Raw genomic sequence first — 20,840 nt, forward strand, 5'->3', positions numbered from 1 at the left:
CTCTGGAGACCCTCAGTTTTTGGCCCACCTTTCAGGGTCTAATGGGGGCTGGCCTGGACAAGGGGCTTTATCTTTATTTCTGGGGCGAGCAGTGGCATTTTTGGATAAAGGGGCTCAGTTTATTCACATGCATTCAAACTTATGTACGTGTGTGTTTTTACTTATGCGGCTGACAGCCGCAGCGTTTATACTATGCGGGCACACGAAGCGACTACTTACTTTCACTTTTGGCAGCAGATTGCTGCCGGCGAAAATGTGTCTTGCCCGCTCACTTCCCGCGAGCGCATATGCGAACGACATGTGCGCTCGGGGCAATGAGCGGGAGCCATTGCTGTATTTCTTCTCGGCACTTCGGCGGCCGGGGCGCTTTAGGTCTGCCCACCAGGGCCGCCGGAGCTTACAGGAGGCGCGAATTGTCCTCCAATCAGCGCTGTGCATGCAATTGTAGGTGGCAGGGGCCAATCAGCAGTGTCCCTGCTCCTGGCACCCCCTCTCTGGCTATTGGCTGGTTTTATCTCCCTTCTCTATCTATACTAGAGCGGAGTGCTCCTCACAGCAGCTGCCCTGGGGACACAGGTTCGGGTGAGAGAGTTCTTTTTTTTTCACTATGTCCATGCCCAGAACTGTTCCTCCCTCTAAACAGACAACTGGAAGGTTAGTTTCCCATTTTGTCTGTAAAAGCTGTAACTCCAAAATGCCCGGTTCTGCTGAACCCACTTGCTCTGCCTGCTCCCCCAGACCCCCCTGCTATTCTACCCCGGTTGTCTTCCAGACCTGTTATGTGGTGACTGCATTGGAGAGGCCCTTCCGGCCCTCCGGAGGGTCCAGCTCTCCCCCTATACTGACGCTCTCGCAACGTCATAGGGGTGTTTTTCATCTGACTCATCCTCCGAGTCTTCTGGTAGGCATGGGCGTTCCCCTCACAGGCATCGCCCCGTTACTCCGCCCTGTAGCAAGCGTCTCTCCCCTAGAGGACGCTCCCATGGTCGCCGCTCTGGCTCTCCAGACCCGCGTACCAGGTCAGTCTCCCTCTCTTCCAGGGCCACCTCACACGTTACCATTCACTTGGAGAACTTGTGGATTTAGTTTCTTATTCGGCCTCTGATTCAGAGGACCGCACGGATATGTCGGACATGGTGCACTCATTGGTCTTGGCCATAAGAGACTCCTTCCATCTAGAGGTTCCAGGAACTTCAGACTCTGCTCCACAAGTTTCCTTTCATCGTGCCCAACCTCCAGGGCTGCTCACCTCGTTCCCATTCACCCGGAGAACTTGTGGATGAGGTTTCTGATTCGGCCTCCGACTCAGAGGACCGCACGGATATGCCTGATGTGGTGTACTCATCGGTTTCGGCCATAAGAGACACCTTCCAGCTAAAGGACCCAGGAACTTCGGACGTGGTCCAGAAGTTTCCTCTCATCGTGCCCGACCTCTTCCAGGGCTGCCTCACCTCGTTCCCATTCACCTGGAGAACTTGTGGATGAGGTTTCTGATTCGGCCTCCGACTCACAGGAACGCACAGATGCCTGATGTGGAGTACTCATTGGTTCAGCTATAATAGACACATTCCATCTAAAGGACCCAGAAGTCTCCTTGGCCTGACCGGCACCCAAGACCTTCAGCTCTCACGCTGAATTTTACGCCCTGCTGGTATCCGCCTGGAGGCACCCTGACAAGAAGTTTCAGGAAACGAAGAAGGTTCAAGTGTGGTATCCCTTCGCCAAGGACCTCATTGCTCGGTGAACCTCCTCTCCAACTGTGGATCTGCCAGTCTCCCGCCTCTCTAAGGCGCCTACATGGCCGTTGGCTGATGCGGCTGCCTTCAAGGATCCAGCGGACAAGAAGGTGGAGACTTTGGCAAACTTTGCCTTTGAGACAGCAGGATCTTCCTGCTTTTGCTTCAGCCTGGGTGTCAAGGGCCCTTTCTGTATGGTCTCCCATCTCTGCCAGGGTAGTCTTCAAGATCCCTCTGGAGGATTTATTTAATCTAGCTCTCCGATGCTCCGCAGCTGGAGATTTTCTGTGTTCTGCTTCCATGCGCAGCCACTGTGCTGCCTTTGCCACAAGCTACCTGGTAGGCACCGTTCCTCCATATGGCTTAAAGCCTGGAATGTGCACGTCGCCTTCAGGAAGTGAGGAGACGGGCGGAAGAGTTACTTATTACCTCTGGATAAGGCTCACAGAACCGTTTTCCGTCGTAAGTCTTCCTTCGGGTTCTGCGGACCTTTGGTGCCGCCAAAGGGTACCAACAAAGAGTCCAGACGGGCGCCTTCACGGGAAGAGGGCTCCCTCCTTCCGGAACTGTCCCTCCCGGAGGTCTGCTATCCGTTCTGGCCCATCAGGCACCCGTAGGCCTTCCTCGGTCTGAAGGGTTGCCCCCACCCACCGACCTTTCTCGGGTGGTTGGTCGCCTGTTACTCTTCTGGGATGCTGGACCATGCACATTCAGGATCCACTCCTTTTTTTTATCCAGCGAGTAATTGTCCCGGTTCCTTCAGGGGAACGTTTTCGAGGTTTATTCTAACCTCTTTGTGGTCCCCAAGTAAGGCGTTTCTGTTCGCCCAATCTTGGTTCTCGAGTATCTCAGCCAGCATCTTCTGCTTTCCCATCCCGAATGGAGTCTCTCCGTTCGGTGTTTGGTTCATGGGGAATTTTTGTTCCTCAGTGGACATCAAGGATGCCTGCCTCCACATCTTATTGTTCTGGTCATCAGCGGTACCTCCGCTTTGCAGTTCCGGACAGTCATTTTCTTGTGGCTCTCCATTTCGGTCTGACCACTTCTCCACGGACCTTTACCAAAGTCCTGGTGCCTGTGATAGCCCTTTTACGGACAACAGTTGTTTCCGTGATTCCTTACTTGGACGACCTCCTTATCAGAGCTCCAGCCAGGGCCCAGATCCTGGAGAGTCTTAGCCTCAACCTCCAGACCTTGTCTCACTTCGGTTGGATGGTCAATAGTGACAAGCCCAACCGCTCTCCTGGGGCTCCAGTTCGACGCGGCCTCTGCCCGCTTCGACTCCGCCGACGGCTGACTCTCTTGTCAAGAGTCCGATGACTTAGGCACCCTGCTCCAGTTTCCATTCGCTTTTGCATGGATGTCCTGGGTCGGTTAGCGGCGGCCGTGGAGGCCGTGCCATTTGCCCAGTTTCATCACCGACCTCTTCAACTGGTGATTCTCTTCCGGTGGGACAGGTCTCCGTTGTCTCTAGACCGCAAGATCGTTCTCTCTCGATAGTCTTGTCGGTCCCTTCTATGGTGGCTTCGTTTCCCCCCCCCCCTGCTTTTTCGGGGCGCTCCTTCCTGCCCCTCCCTGCCAGTCTGTCGGGCTGGGGAGGTGTTTTCAAGGACTGGCCGGTCTGGGGCCTTGGTCCCTCGAGAAGCCCTTTTCCCCTTCAACATGTTGGGGTCTAGGGCAATCCTTTCTTTGCTTACTTCTTGGGAAATTCCCTTCTGGGCGGGACTCAGGTTTCCGGCCATCTAGGCGCTCTTCATTCCGGGCGTCTCTGGGATGTGGTCTTTCTCAGCCGGTCCTCAGTCGTCTAAGGTGAGTGGTCCCTACATCCGGAGGTGTTTGCAGTGATCTGCAACCTCTGGGGCGCTCCAGGTGTGGACATCTGCACGTCCCGCCACAACCAAGTGTTCCTCTCTCTTGGTCTGGCTTTGCCCTACCTTATCTGTTTCCTCCCCTTCCTCTCTTTTCGGGGTCCTGAGGAAACTCGCAGCAGAGGGCGTTCCCGCCATTCTCGTGGCCCAGACTGGCCCCGGCGGGCGTGGTACGTCGTCGTGGTCAGGCTCCTTAAGTACTTACCTCTGCACCTTTCCTATCGTCCAGACCTCCTATATCTGGTCTCCTGTGTCACCCCTTTTTGCCGTCTATTTTTTTCCCTTGGGACTTGGCACTTGATCTTAGATGCCCTGCAAGGCCCCCCTATTGAACCTCTCAGGGACATTTCTCTTCGTCTCCTTCCCCGGAAGGTGGCGTTCCTTATTGCTCTTCCCGCTGTTAGGAGGGTGTCAGAGCTGGCAGCTCTCTCCTGCCATTCTCCCTTCCTGGTTGTATACCATGACAAGTTGTTTTGTTTTCTGTCCAGGTCCGTCCTTCGTACCTGATATGGTTTTGGCTTTTTCATCTCAATGAGAACATCGTCCTACCGTCCTTTTGTCCGGCCCCTTCTCATCCCTGGAAGTGTTTGTTCCACAACCTGTTGTGGTAGTTGGACAAGACAACCATTTTGGGAGCTTACCGCTGCAAGGGGAAGATCCCACCCTTCAGGGTTTTGGCTCATTCCACCCGTTTTTTTCGGGGCATCCTGGGCCCTCCGCTACATGGCTTTGGCCTTGTAGTTTAGTAAGGCGTCCACGTGGTCGTCTTTGCACTCTTTCTCAAGGTGCTACCAGATACATACCTTCGCATCAGTTGATGCTACTCTGGGCTGTAAGATGTTGCAGACGGCAGTGGTCCAACCGTCCACCTGTCTGACTCCTTACCCACCCAAGGGACGGCTTTGGTACGTCCCATGGTCTCTGTCCCCCAATGGAGCCGATAGAGAAAAGGAGATTTTTTTTTATACTTACCGTAAAATCTCTTTCTCAAAGGATCCATTGGGGGACACAGCTCCCACCCTTTTGTTTCTGGTGTTCCTATTTAAGTTATCTGTCCGAAGGTGTGTTCAGTTGCCTTTTCTTCTGATTGCTAGGACAGTTTGTGGTTTTCTCTTGACCTGGCGGTCTTCTCCTATTGCTCTGGGACTAAAACTGATTACCTCAGGTGCCTGTGGGCGGGTATACCCTTCTGGGAGGAGCCGACTTTTCTGTTGCCATAGTGTCAAGCCTCCTAGTGACAGCAGCATACACCCATGGTCTGTGTCCCCCAATGGATCCTTCGAGAAAGAGATTTTACGGTAAGCATAAAAAAATCTCCTTCATTAAATTTTTTCATAAAATACACACGTTTAATCACTTCCCTCTTTGGTGATTTTTCATTTTTGCACGTTAGTTTTTTCCTTCTCACTTTCAAATTTCCACCTAAAAATCCATATGAGGGCTTGTTCTTTGCGCCAAAATTTTTCTTTGTAATACCATTAATAATTTCACTACAAAATCTATGGCGAAACCAGAAAAAAATATTTGTGGGGCAAAATTGAAAAAAAAAGCCATTTTGTAATTTTTAGCGGCTTCCGTTTCTACGCAGTGCAGTTTTCATAAAAAGTGTACCTTATATTTATTCTGTAGGTCCATACTGTCGCAAGGACACCCAATTTTTATAGGTTTGATTTTATTTTACTACTAAAAAATATATAACTACATGCACCAAAATTAATACGTTGAAAAATGTCCTCTTCTGACCCCTATAGCTTTTTTATTTTTCCATATATGAGGAGGTATGAGGGCTTAATTTTTGCGCCGTGATTAACTGTAAATTACACACATTAATTCATTCCATTTAAGAAATACCTCAATTGCATTTCCCTGTTGTAATCCTGCAGACAGGGGGCATGCATTGCATGCTGATGCATAGACAGGGTGACTAACTATCAGACCCTCGGTCACGCCAGTAAATGCTGCTGTAATACAAATGCAAAATGCATCCTGACAGTCGCAATAAATTCACCCTGGATCAATTTCTTGCAACTCTTGTGTCTATTTAGAATGTAGCCGGGTGTTCAGCCTGCAAAAAACATTGCCTTTGTAAACTGAATACGGACACTTTGTTATCTAGGAAAAACATTTTTTTTTTAAATCAACTGGCTCCAGAAGGTTAAACAGATTTATAAATTACTTCTATAATCTTAATCCTTCCCGTGGTTATCAGCTGCTAAAGTTAAGCTGTTCTTTTTTGTCTGACAACAGTGCTCTCTTCTGACACCTCTGCTTGTCTCAGGAACTGTCCAGAGTTGGAGCAAATCCCCCATAGCAAACATTTACTGCTCTGGACAGTTCCTGAGACAGACAGAGGTGTCAGCAGAGAGCAATGTGGTCAGACAGAAAATAACACAACTTCAGCAGCTGATATCTCCTGGAAGGATTAAGACTTTTTTTTTTTGGGGGGGGGGGGGGGGCATGCTTGGATATAACATGGAAAAGGACTTTAATGTGGGATCAGTGGGGATTAGTCTTTACAGGTCACCTGAAACAAGGACATCCATAGTAAGAAACTGCATGGTTTCATGAATGTGCTGTGTCATAAGAGTAACCTACACTTGTAGATAAAGGCTCCATTGACTTATGATTTCAGGGCCTTTCTGCAAATACAATAAGAGAAAATCTGCCACTCCTGGTTATGACTGCTTCTGAGTACTGATAAATGATAAGATTTTATCCAGAATATTGGTGAAGGGCGTTCAACCATTTGGTTTCATAGGTGCTTGGTCTGGACAGTATTAAAAATGTATACCCTTTTAAAAGTAAGTCTAGCCTGAAGGAAAGCAAAAAAGCTTACTGCACTAATGTTAGTCTATAGGGCAATTTACATGGGAATATTATAAAAACCCAGCTTGTGCTACTTTCATCTATTTTGCAGATAGAAAATGCACCTACACTCAAAATGTACTTGTTTGCAAACTTTTTATATAATGTAGAGATTATAACATATGTATATTTGTACATTGGTTAAAAAAATGTGTATATTTTTGGTGACAATGCTGTCTCTGCAGCTTTTGCCTTTGTTTCTCTGTGTAGAGATAAAATACAGGAAGTGTGGGTGGGACAAGCGGGGCTCTGCGCACGGAGGACAAGCGGGGCTCTGCGCACGGAGGACAAGCGGGGCTCTGCGCACGGAGGACAAGCGGGGCTCTGCACACAGTCCTGGCTTGTCAGTCAGCCTGCTGTGTGATCCAGGAGTGTGTCACAGAGCCCTGCTTGTCCGCCCACACTCCCTGTATTTTGTCTCTGCACAGAAACACACATGCAATAGCTGCATGAACAAATCATTTCTCCACCTTGTCACGACAGCACCACCAGAGAGATGGACTCCTCCCCATGAACAGGAAACCTAGAGTACAGAAAGGATGCACACCCCTCTCTACCTCAGTGGTTTCCTTTTTGCTGTAGGAAGCTTAGAGTTAATCCATGCCTCTGGTGGTGTGGGTGACGGTGGAGAGGTCCAGGGAGGCTTCATCTCCTAGTTGGGATAGTGCAGGGCCTCTTATACCCCCTGGTTGGGGGGGAGACTTCTAGTTGTGCCCCAGTGCAGTGTTCCGGCGCTGCCACCTGCCTCCTCCTTCCGCTTCTCCCAGTTCTGTCCTACAGCCCACCTGTGCAGTGGGTTGGAAGAGGTCCGGAGCTCCTGTGGTTGTGGCCATATTGGAGGCGGGGTTATGACATCACAGGAAGTGACGGCTGGGAGAGAGGCCGACGCGAGGGACGGATGTGACTTCAGACTCCGCAGCCAGGCTTTCCAGAGCGGGAGATTTTAAAAAGGGGATACTTTTCTGCTGCTTTGCCTCCGCTGTGCAATAGAAGTGTATGGAAGATGAGCTCCATTGTCTGATGAAGCGGTCTTCCGCGAAACGTGTTGCATTGTGGGTAATAAACATTTTTACTCTACACAAGATCCACACGCCTTGTTTGATCCTGGGTTTTTCCTGGAGGTGATTGTGTGGTTGCTTGTTTTTATTTAAGAATTTTATTTGATTCTTCTGTTCAGAAATCTTTCCTTCCTTCATCAAAGATGGAGAAAATAATGTCCTCGGTCAGTGACATTATTAGCTCTCCCCGTATGTCAGGAAAGGGATGTCTGTTTTAGGATTATTTACTACAGCCATTCCGGCAGTCCCCTGGGCTCATTTTCCCTCTAGAGGTTTGTAGTTAGAACTGTTAAGTGCTTGGGATGGTTCCCAATCTGATCTAGAAAGGCATATTGAGTTGTCTCCCCCTGTGCTTGCCTCTCTCCGGTGGTGGTTAGTAGAAGAAAATGTATCTAAGGGTATAGACTGGAGCTGTCAGAACCCTGTGGTTATCACTACTGTTGGGGATGGGGTGCACATTTAGGAGAACTTAATTTTCAGGGTCCTTGGGAAGAAGAAATATTTGACAGATCTTCTAATTTTAAAACATTATTGGCAGTTTTTAGAGCTCTTGAATCAGCTAGAGAATTTATTAGTGATTTAAAATCTTCTCAGTCAATACCACTACAGTGTCCATCATCAATAGACAAGGTACCACGAGGAGTCCTTCCCTAATGACTCTATCTTTCCAGGTCCTGTCCTTTTGCAGAAATCCATCTAAAATCCAATCTCGGCAGTGCATCTCAAAGGAGACCTCAACATCAGGGTAGACTTTCTAAGTCGTCAGCCGATTTGTCAGGGAGAATGGTGACTAAATCAAAGAATTTTTCTAAAGATTTCAGCCTTGTGGGGAACTCTGCAAGTGGATCTGTTCGCTACCAGGCAGAACAGACAGGTCAGGAATTTTCTTTCATTGAATCCAGCAGACAGATCTCTGGCAGTGGCTGCATTGTCCCAGAAATGGGATTGGGACTTAGCCTATGCCTTCCCTCCTCTAGCTCTCATTCTCAGGGTCATGAAGTCAAGGAGGACAGAGCTATAATTATCCTGATTGCCCCATTCTGGCCTCCGAGAGCTTGGCTCTCCTGCCTAAGGACCATGGGGGTGATTTATCAAAACGTGTCTAGAGGAAAAGTTGCCAATAGCAACCAATCAGATCGCATCTTTCATTTTGCAGAGGCCTTGATAGAAATCAAAGAAGCGATCTGATTGGTTTCTATGGGCAACTCAGCATCTTTTCCACTGGACAGGTTTTGATAAATCCCCCCCCCCATGTCTTTAACAGATCCCTGGGTTCTCCCCAGGGGCCAGTTCTTCATGCGGAGGTTTGCAATCTTCATCTGACGGCTTGGCTCTTGAGAGGCTAATTCTTAAATCCAAAGATCTCTCGGGTTCAGTAATATCTACAGTATAGTAGGAAGCCGGTGACTACCAAAATTTTCTGTCTACATCGGACTCTACTTTATCAGATTTGAACAAACCAAACTTTGCTTTCATTTTGGACTTTCTACAAAAGGGTCTTTAGAAGGGCCTATAGCAGCTCTAGGGACTCTATATGGCCAGAAAGTTGCAAATCACCCCTGGATTGTTAGATTTTTCAGGTCTGTTAATATGTTAGAGCTGTCTAGTCCTCAGGTTGTTCCAGCTTAGGATCTTACTCTGGTCCTTAATTCCCTCTGCAAGAGTCCTTTTGAACCTCTTTCTTCAGTTCCCAAGAGGGTTCTAGCTCAGAAGACGGTGTTGTGTCATTATTAGTATCTGTTACCTCAGGTAGAAGAGCAGGGGAGTTGGCAGCTTTATCTATCAGAGAGCCCTATACTTAGATTCTAGATGATAGGATTATTTTAAAACCAAATCCCGCTTTTCTCCCTAAAGTAGTGTCGGAATTTCACATGTCTCAGGAGGTAGTCCTTCCATCCTTCTGTGCGAATCCCTCTTCAGAAAGGGAGACATTGTTTCACATGCTAGACGTATGCAGGTGTGTTCTAGAATATATTGAAGACTTCAGAGTTCAGAAAATCAGATAAATTGTTTATTCAGTTTACAGGTCCCAATAGGGGAAATAATGTCAGAGGAGATACCATTGCTAGGTGGGTCAGGCAAGCTATTGTGGCAGCCTATTTTTCTGCAGGTTTGTCTCCGCCTCCTAACCTGAAGGCCTATTCCACTCGAGCTGTTGCTTCATTGCTTCATCATGGGCAGAGAACAGAGGTGCCTCTATTTCTCAAATCTGTAGGGCGGCTACTTGCCCCTCCTCACATACCTTTTTTCGACACTATAGGCTCAGGGCTGATGATCTAGTGCCTCTAGCTTTTGGATGCAAACTTCTCCAGGCTGTGGTCCCTCCCTAACTTTTCTCTGGTATTCTCTCTGGTGGTGTCGTGACGAGATGGAAAGCCGGTAATTCTATTTCCTCGTAGTCACGACACCACCACCTCCTATTCCGACCCTTTCATGTTTCTTCTCCACAGTGGTGTGTTCACGTTGGTGTCGCAAAAAAAAAAATATATATATATATAATATATATATATATATATATATATATATATATGTATATATTTATGTATATAAAAATTTAATATTGAACATATTTTTTGCTGTTATTCAGTAGTATGTTATGTGTTGTTATTATTACTTGTTTAACCATTAATAGGATGCTTCCTAGGTCTTGGTAATTCACTGAGGCAGAGAGGGGTGTGCATCCTTTTTGTACTCTAGGTTTCCTGTTCCTGGGGGAGGAGTCCATCTCTCTGGTGCTGTCGTGACTACGAGGAAATAGAATTCCCGGTGAGTAATTACCAGCTTTTCACCCCAAAATATACACATTCAATAACCAATTTATTATCTACATTATATAAAAAGGTTTTTAAAGGTACACTTTAAAGTCTATAGAATAGATTAAAATTCAAACAGATCCCTGTTTGATCTATATGCCATCAGTTTATCCCCTGTACTGCATCCCAGATCTAGTAATTGTATAAGAATAATACTGAATGAGCCAGCTATACCTCTACTTTACATGGGGCTTTCAAGATGGTTATAGACTATATTGTACATACTGTATATGTACTATTGTAGGCCAGAGATTGACGCTGTCTGCTTAACTGTGGGTTTGAGTGATCTTTTGGATCCAAAGGAAAACCATAGTGCAACCTCTGGTGGCTGCATATATCCAGGAACAACAATGGGGTCAGATGTTGAAATTCACCATGGCCAATCCTTGCCCCACCATCCTCCCCAATACTTGGGTAGGTTTGGATGACTTATTTCTATTGTGCAATGACAGGTTAGACATGTTCCTTTGCAGCTCAATGTTTTCACCCATTTTCCATACATCTCTATTTCCAGTTTCTTTTATAGACATATTATGTAATGTGAATAAATAAGATATTTTACATAATTAATTACAGGATGACTTGTAATATTTTTCATGCTGCCTTCCTCATTCTCCAGCCATGATCCTCCTGATGATTCACACCTATCGGTAGGTCAGGGTTTGGAATCTGAATTATTTCCTTATGATGACATCATTATAGTGATCTCCTTTGTTTACATTAATCAGCTCAGTGTATGGAATAATGTCTAATAGAATTAAGGTAAGTAAATAATAGTTAAGCAATTGCTGCTACAACATCATGTGTTTCGTATGTACCTCTCGCTTTGATATCTCTTTAGTTTAGATGGATTCTGACATTTAATACTAGTTAGATTGGTGTAGAAGATGCAGTGGTCTCCAAACTGTGGCCCTCCAGATGTTGCAAAACTACAACTCCCAGCATGGCCGGACAACCTTTGGCTGTCTGGGCATGCTGGGAGTTGTAGTTTTGCAACATCTGGAGCAAAACCATTTAGAGACCACTGTAAAAGAGCATCCTCCAGTTGTCCCTGGCTTTAGCGCACAAATGGGTCCCAACCTGCCTAGAAGTGTCCCAGTCTGACACTGACTGTAGGTTTCACTTGGTATCTACACCCTGTTCCAAATTATTATTCAAATTCTATTTGTGTCACAAAGATTAAATGTTTAGTTTTTCAGTTTAACTCATGGATGGCGTGTCTCAGGCTTTTTTGATCACTGAAGACAATCTGACACCTGTGATAATTAGATTGCCAGGTGAGCCCAATTTAAGGAAAAACTACTTAAGGTGGGTGTTCCACATTATTAAGCAGAGCACAATTTTCAAGCAATATGGGGAAGAAAAAGGATCTCCCTGCTGCCGAAAAGAGTGAAATAGTTCAATGTCTTGGATGAGGTATGAAAACATTAGATATTTCACGAAAACTTAAGCGTGATCATCGCACTATTAAGAGATTTGTGGCTGATTCAGGGCACAGACCGGTTTGTGCAGATAAAGGCACATTGAGGAAGATTTCTGCCAGATCCATGCATCAGATCAAGAGAGCAGCTGCTAAAATACCATTACATAGCAGCAAACAGATATTTGAAGCTGCTGGTGCCTCTGGAGTCCCACGGACATCAAGGTGTAGAGTCCTCCAGAGTCTTGCAATGGTGCATAGACCTTCTACTCAGCCACAACTAACCAATGCTCACAAGCAGAAACTGCTGCATTGGGCAGAAAAATTACTCGAAAACTAATTTCCAAACAGTCCTGTTCACTGATGAGGGCCGTGCAACCCCAGATGGTCCAGATGGATGGAGTAGTGGATGGATGGTGGATGGCCACCCTGTTTCAACAAGGTTGCGACGTTAGCAGGGTGGTGGTGTAGTCATGTTTTGGGCCGGAATCATGGGAAGAGAGCTGGTCGGCCCCTTTGGGGTCCCCGAAGGTGTAAAGATGACCTCTGCAAAGTATGTGGAGTTTCGGACTGTACACTTTCTTCCCTGGTACAGAAGAAAGAACTATGCTTTCTGTAATAAAATCATCTTCATGCATGACAATGCCCCATCTCATGCTGCAAAGAATACCTCTGCATCAATGGCTGCTGTGGGGATAAAAGGAGAGAAAGTCATGGTGTGGCCTCCATCCTCCCCTGACCTCAATCCTATTGAGAACCTTTGGAGCATCCTCAAGCAAAAGATCTATGAGAGTGGGAGGCAGTTTACATCCAAACAGCAGCTCTGGGAGGCTATTCTGACATCTTGCAAACAAATTCAAGCCAAAACTGTCCAAAAACTTACAAGTTCAATGGATGCAAGACTTGTGAAGCTGCTATCAAATAAGGGGTCCTATGTTAAAATGTAACGTGACCTGTTAAAACATTTAAAAAGTTAAAATGTTGTTAAAGTTTTATTGAAATAGCTTTTGATTTCAGAAAATATGCTGCAAACACAACAAATGACCATTTTCAGTTCTTTACAACCTATAAAGTGTTTTGCAATTTACTGTGCGTAATCATTTGGCACAGTGCATTGTAAGATTTTTTATGTTTTATAAGAAATACTGTTCTCATTAGGAGGTTTGTTCAGTAAAATTTGAAATGTACTCATAGTTGATTACATGAGAATTATGCTGACTGTTATTGACATCAATTATTTAGGTAAATGAGAAAAATATAATTTGCATAATAATTTGGAACAGGGTGTAAAGGGCTATCCACCACAGAAGAGGACAGCAGTACAATAAATAGGGCTGGCTTTTGGGGTTGTGCGACCTTTGTGGTGCAATAGCCACCCCTGCAGAAGGTGGAGCTACAGGAGATCCAAGGCTTTAGAAATACCATAATTTACTGTCTGGAGCTATTACTTGGTCACTCCTAGGGGGTATTTGAGCATTCAGATGATACAAGGCATTGCGTGTCACTGCTTCTTTGGCCATATGCTGTATTTTGCTGCTGCGTATACATTGTGTAGAACAATATGCAGTCAATCTTGCCATTCATTAACTTCATTGGATAGGAAAATACACTACAAAATGTGGCTCTTGTGCACCTACCCTATAACGTTTAGTTTTATTTGGCCATTTGGCTCTATTTGGGCTCCGTACTATATGATGATTGTACTAAAGCGCTCTCTATTATTTACACAATGTATGGAGGGTGTTGTGCCAGAAGGCTCCACCAATCCGATATAAGACTGGCCCTCGTGTGATAACATGATCTTTTTGGCGGCCATTATAAATACATCAGCGCTCCGGAGCGACCGTCTATACCTGAACGGCAGTGGAATGTAGCCAGAGCTGGTATGTGTATAAGTGGTAAATAAGACCATTAAATATGTCATAACCCTGACAGTAATAATTAACTTTATAAAGTTTTCATCTGTAAATGCCTCGTAAATGTGGTATTACTGTAAGTGGATCTGTCACGTTGAACATCTTGTATATAAACAGCATATGATAGAGCAGCATGGACTGAGCAGTTCAATATACACTGATCAGCCATAACATTAAAGGGGTACTCCAATGGAAAACAATTATTTTTTGTTTTTTTCCAAATAAATTGGTGCCAGAAAGTTTAACATATTTGTAAATTACTTCTATTTAAAAATCTTAATCCTTCCAGTACTTATCAGCTGCTGTATGCTCCAGAGGAGGCTCTTTCCTTTTAGAATTTCCTTTCTGTTTGACCACCGTGCTCTCTGCTGACACCTCTGTCCTGGTCAGGAACTGTCCAGAGTGGGAGCAAATCCCCATAGCAAACATATCCTGCTCTGGACAGTTCCTGATACATACATAGGTGTCATCAGAGAGCACTATGGTCAGACTGAAAAGAACACCAAAAAGGAATACAACTTCCTGTGGAGCATCCAGCAGCTGATAAGTACTACAAGGATTAAGATTTTTATATAGAAGTCCTTTCCAAATCTGTTTAACTTTCTGGCACCAGTTTAATTTAAAAAAAAATTCCCCACCGCAGTACCCCTTTAAAACCTAAGCCTAATATATTGTGTAGATCCTCGTTGTTCTGATTATCTGAACTAACAGGTTCTTGGTAGAAGTGTAGGACTGGTGGATGGGATATGAACACAAAAAATGTCTCCAGATGAATGTGGCTTTAGTCCGATAAATTGAGAGGTGAGGGCTAATGGAGCGGACTCGTTTTTTCAGCACATCTCATAGATGATCGATTGGTTTGAGATACTGTATTCTGAATTTAGAGGCCAAGTCCACCACCTTGATCATCTTCATGTTTCTCGTTCTTGAAGAATCTTTGTGGCAGGTGTTTTATTCTGCTGAGAGAGGCCATTAGGGAATCCTGCTGCTATGAAGGGTTGGAGTTGGTCTGTACAATGCCAACCCCTTAAGGACATAGCATTTTCACTTTCTTTTTTTCATCCTTACTTTTAAAAAATCATAACCCTTTCAATTTTCCACCCAAAAATCGATATTATGGCTTATTTTTTGCTCCACTAATTCTACTTTGCAGTGAAATTAGTCATTTTACCCAAAAACCCACTGCAAAACGGAAAAAAAATCGTGCGACAACATTGAAGACAAAAATGCCATTTTGTAACTTTTGGGGGCTTCCGTTTCTATGCAGTGCATTTTTTGGTAAAAATTACAACTTATCTTCTGTGGGTCCATACAGTTAAAATGATACCCTATTTATATAGGTTTGTCGTACTTCTGGAAAAAATCATAACTACATGCAGGAAAATGTATACGTTTAAAAATGTAAGAGGGCTAATTTTTTGCTCCATGATCTGAAGTTTTTATCTGTACCATGTTTGTTTAGATTTTACTTTTTTGATCGCTTTTTATAACAAATTTTATGGTATATAAAGAAAAAAAAATACACAATTTTGGACTTTGGATTTTTTTTTTACGTGTACGCCATTGACCGTGCGGTTTAATTACGATATAGTTTTATAGTTCAGACACTTACGGGACCCGTTGATGGCATACGTCCTGTAGCAGGAAGGGGTTAAAGGAGTACTTCGGTGAAAAAAAGGATAAGTAGCGCTGATTGGACCCTCACGGTCATAGTAACATAGTTCATAAGGTTGAAAAAAGACCAGAGTCCATCAAGTTCAACCTATAACCCTAATGAGTCCCTATTGAGTTGATCCAGAGGAAGGCAAAAAACCCTCATACTAGAGGTAAAAATTCCTTCCCGACTCCGAATGTCATCAGAATAAATCTCTGGATCAACGTTCTGTCCCTATAAATCTAGTATACATAACAATCAATGTTGTTCTCCAAAAAATGCATCCAGACCCCTTTTGAACTCTTTTACAGAGTTCACCATGACCACCTCCTCCGGGAGAGAATTCCACAGTCTCACTGCTCTGACTAGTCTGCAGATACACAGCCCATTACGCAGCAAACTGCAGTGCCCTGTGTGATCTGATACCTTTCTATCGTAGCCTGAAGGAATCTCTTAGGCTGGGCTCACGCTTCAGAAATTCTGCTGCAGTCCTCTGCTGTCAATGGGATTTTGCTGCACAGTGCACACTACGGAATCTCTGTGACGGATATCTCATTCCTCTGACAAGAGTCCACAACACAGTCCACGCGGTCCTAGCGCCGACTAATTCAGTCCATAATTGTCCGTAATTCCTAATGCTCGATAAAGTGAGCAGGTTCATTACTTGTGGCCGTAAGTAAGAAATAACATAGGGAATAACTAAATCCAACAGTGAATAGAAAAAAGGGAGTAAAAGTATAAAATCTGCACTCATTTCTACACTTTTTTTTTTTTTTTCTTTTCAAGCCGAAAATAGTGGCCTGAAAAAACCCAGTGTGTTAACAATAAGGCTTATGAATAAAGAGAGCTGGGTGGGAATAGATTAGTTTTTTTTTTTTAAATCAACTGGTGCCAGAAAGTTAAACAAATTTCTTAATGACTTCTATTAAAAAATCTTAATCCTTCCAGTACTTATCAGCTGCTGTATGCTCCACAGGAAGTTATTTTCTTCTTGAATTTCCTTTCTGCCTGACCACAGTGCTCTCTGCTGACACCTCTGTCCGTGTCAGCAACTGTCCAGAGCAGGATAGGTTTTCTAAGGGGATTTGCTTCTACTCTAGACAGTTCTTGACATGGACAGAGGTGTCGCCAGAGAGCACTGTGGTCACACGTAAAGGAAATTCAAAAAGGAAAGAACTTCCTGTGGATCCTAACAGCAGCTGATATGTACTGGAAGGATTAAGATTTTTTAATAGAAGTAATTTACAAATCTGTTTAACTTTCTGGCACCAGTTGATTTAAAAAGAAATGTTTTCCAATGGAGTACCCCTTTAATGTTTGTCATAGGGTCGGCTCAGTGGTTAGCACTGTTGCCTTGCAGCGCTGGGGTCCTAGGTTCGAGTCCCACCATCAGGTTCGAGTCCCACCATCAGGTTCGAGTCCCACCATCAGGTTCGAGTCCCACCATCAGGTTCGAGTCCCACCATCAGGTTCGAGTCCCACCATCAGGTTCGAGTCCCACCATCAGGTTCGAGTCCCACCATCAGGTTCGAGTCCCACCATCAGGTTCGAGTCCCACCATCAGGTTCGAGTCCCACCATCAGGTTCGAGTCCCACCATCAGGTTCGAGTCCCACCATCTGCAACTAGTTAGTGTGTTCTCCCCACGTTTGTGTGGGTTTCCTCCCACACTCCAAAACTTACCGATAGGTGAATTTAGATTGTGAGCTCCAGTGGGGACAGGGACCAATTTAAGTGTACAACGCTGCGGAAACTGTGTGCGCTATATAAATAAAAAAAAATTATTATTCATAGGGAATCCCCTTTATCGAAACAGATGTTTGTATTGCACAGTTGCTTCCTCAGCCTGATTTGCTTCTCTGAGCTAAAGCGAAAGTGATACTAAGCAGCCACCAGGAAGTGTCCGCAGCCTGCGTTCTGACTGGTTCCCTGTCGCCAGTGATACATACCGGAGGGTGTGTTTACACAGAGCTCTATAGATGACGTTCCTACTCTGCGGGAGTGGACCACACACTATATAAACTTGTCCAGACTTATCCAAAGACATTAATTGTAGCAGCGGAACTGGGACTGTCACCAAGATCAGGTAAGATCCTATGTATGTGATGCAGAACATGGAAGATCATTTATTGACAACTACTGTAGATATATTTGTATGTTCCTGTCATCTATGTAGGTTAGGAGTCCCTTTAAAAACTTAAATTGCATAAATAGTACCTTTTGAATGTAATCTTATTGCCAAAAATGTTTTATAGAAGTAGTAGTAGTAGTATTCCTTAAATTGGTGTTTCCCAAACATTGTGCCTCCAGCTGTTGCAAAACAGCCGAAGGCTGTCCGGGCATGCTGGAAGTTGTAGTTTTGCAACAGCTGCAGGCAAGCTGGATGGGAAACAGAGCCTTAATGAAGTATTATAGTAATATAAATATATATATATATATATATATATATATACACATATGTGTGTGTGTGTGTGTGTGTGTATGTATATATATATATATATATATATATATATATATATATATATATATATATATATATATATATATATATAATATGTGTGTGTGTGTATCCATGGGGTAAAGTGGGTTAACTTCAAAACTGATTAGTCTAATGTATTGTTTGCTTCATTCGTTATGTAGCATTATCTAGAACACTTAGTGTGTGACTGGTAGTCATGTGCCCTGTAGAGTTTTAATAGCATTGTTCTCTGTGAATGAATAGAAATGGTTACTATAGATTTAGGAGTAGCGGTTTTTCATTTGGCCCACTGTGGCGTAATGTATTTTCTGCATTCATCAGGATAGGACAGTGTACTTACATAGGGCTGCACAATAACTGTGTTATGATATTTAAAGCCCGACCAATTCAGCTCTGCTACATCAGTAGGTTCTATATACACTGGGCGGCTCTCCCGTAATGAGATCAATGGCTTGGTGAAACCCATTTACAGATGCCTAGCCACTATTGTCGCCAGTCAGTTCCAGTGGGCTCTGTGGGAGGTAAAGGGGTGCTCCAGAGGAACAAAAATGTTTTTTCAAGTCACCGGTGCCAGAAAGTTATACAGATGGGTAAATTACTTCTATTTTAAAATCTTAACCCTTATAGTACTTAGCTGCTGTATGCTCCAGAGGAAGTTGTATAGTTCTTTCCAGTCTGACCACAGTGTTCTCTGTTGACACCTCTGTCCATGTCAGGAAGTGTCCCCATAGCAAACCTCTCCAGCTTCGGATAGTTCCTGACATGGACAGAGGTGGCAGCAGAGAGAGCACTGTGATCATACTGGAAAGAACTACACAACTTCCTCTGGAGCATACAGCAGCTAAGTACTATAAGGGTTAAGATTTTTAATATGATCCGGACACCTGTACGAGAGAAGCTGACATCCTCGCTGAAAAAGATCACTTGAAGGCCACAGCTTACTAGTGGAAGTTTTGGGGCAGTGACCAATGACTTTCTGCTCCATCATAGTTTTCAACTGTGTCTGCATCTTGAAGATACAGATGTAAGTGGTATTCTCCATGGAATCCGAGGTATGTCCCCTGGATCTCTGGTCATTACACCCTTTGGTTTAGCCAAACCTAATATAATTAGCCTTTATACAAAAAGGGGAGTGTCCAATATAAAAATCACATAAACACTGAGCAAGTGTTTTTTTATTGCGGTTTTATTTTACATTTTTATGGGATATTATTTTAGCTTTATAGTCCATTGTAAATTCTGGCTGCCTAGCAATTACTAGTTTTACCTTTTGTAGTCTTTTTAGCAACATAAGTTTGTCAAATGAAGTTCCCTCTGCTATACAGCAGACCTCCTCCTCCATGCTGCGCTGACTGGCTTTGTGTCTCTTCATCAGGAAGCACCAGAAATCATACAGCTCCAGGATACAACTGGAAACGGTCCAGGACAAAGGGGGACTGTAATATTTGCGGTGTATCTGTGTACTCATGGGGAAGTCACTTACATGTAGTTGACGTGATGTATTATTTTGTATTTTTCAGAATATTCCATCCTAGGCCTTAGCTATGAATGGAGTAGTGAAAACTTTTGTCTTCTTGGACCTGGAAGCCACAGGTCTAAATAAAGATCGACCCAAAATAACTGAGATCTGCCTGATTGCTGTCCATGTCTCTTCTCTGGAGAACCCAGTAACCAATGAGGCAGGAGAAGTGCAGCTCCCCCGAGTTATGGACAAGCTTTGTCTGTGTGTGGATCCAGGAAAACCCCTCACCGAAGGGGCTTCCAGTATCACCGGTCTCAGCAATAAAAATCTCGGCAACAGCGAGAAGCAAAAATTCGATACGACCCTCATCAACGCGATCAATGAGTTCGTCAATCGTCAGGCTAAACCTGTTTGTCTGGTGGCCCATAATGGGTTCTTCTATGACTTTCCCCTCCTGAAAACTGAGCTACTGGAACAAAATGAAGACTTTCCTGGCACCATGTTGTGCTTGGATTCTCTTCAAGCTTTCCGAGATCTGGATAGCCCAACATCCAGATATATTAAGGGAAGACACACACTGACAGAAATATACAGGCAAAACTTTGGAAAGGAACCAAATCATTCTCACTTTGCAGAGGGGGATGTGCTGACCCTAATCTTGGTCTTCATTTGCCAAGCAAGGGAAATACTCAAAGTGCCCAGTTACAAGAATTGGGAGGAGATAAGACCCATGTACACATAATAATAATTCTTTATATAGCGCACACAGATTCTGCAGCGCGGTACACTCCTAAACTAGGTCCTACCGGGGCCACATGAACACTGATGGAGGCAAATTATTGCCTGGAAGCCCCTTCTCATGTAGGTAAAGACTCCTCCATTTTTTTTAACAGTGAAAGGAGAGGACTCTAAAAATACCTCCAATATATTTAGAAAGAGTTATATTGTAAATTAATAAACTTTATATTGATAACATTCAGTTGTTTGCAATTTTTTTAATTGGGGGTTACTTGGGTACAATGCATCATGAAGCCTCTATAATCTGGTCTAGTAGGTGCTCTTCGGTATGCAGACTCTTTTTCACCAAATCACTTCACTCCGACCAGAGTGATCCACAGTAATTAGTAGTTGCTCAAAGTAGACGTTCCCTTTAAGACCAGCTTTATTATTTCTATCCCTTATTTCAAACGTTAATGCTATGTCCACCACACACATCCCGGGAGGTTTGTTTTATTTCCTATATTAATTTGTTTTCATATGTGGTTTTATATCCGCAGTGTGCAAACACCAGTCAGCGCACAATGATGTGTGATACACACAGATCAACAGGAAAACAGTGGCTCATCTTCTACAACACTGTCCTATAAAAAATAGCTTAGATCTACCCATTCTTATATATAAATCATTCTATATTCAGCCATGGAGAGGACTGGATATAGCAGCACACTCAGACTACACATATGACATTACTTTAATTACAAGGTACCAGATACTGAGAACTGACTAACAGGGACTGGACACTGCATATACTGCACCACTGACAATCAGGGACTGGACACTGCATATACTG

General features: G+C 44.1%; 1 protein-coding gene across 2 annotated transcripts in view; it reads left to right on the plus strand.

The window, feature by feature from the left end:
- TREX2 (three prime repair exonuclease 2) overlaps positions 1-20,264 on the plus strand; it is a 30,112-nt gene extending 9,848 nt beyond the window's left edge. The window contains exons 1-2 of one of the 2 annotated variants that reach the window (XM_056540769.1): positions 16,898-17,415; positions 19,329-20,263. In XM_056540769.1, coding sequence (XP_056396744.1) covers positions 19,353-20,012 — 660 coding nt within the window. In that variant the 5' untranslated portion in view covers positions 16,898-17,415; positions 19,329-19,352 and the 3' untranslated portion in view covers positions 20,013-20,263. Of the gene's footprint in view, positions 1-16,897; positions 17,416-19,328 lie in introns of those variants that run through there. The other variant, XM_056540770.1, reaches the window with a different exon arrangement.
- Positions 20,265-20,840: the final 576 nt, after the last annotated feature.

Source organism: Hyla sarda, chromosome 9, assembly GCF_029499605.1.
Source record: "Hyla sarda isolate aHylSar1 chromosome 9, aHylSar1.hap1, whole genome shotgun sequence".
NCBI classification, from domain to species: Eukaryota; Metazoa; Chordata; class Amphibia; order Anura; family Hylidae; genus Hyla; species Hyla sarda.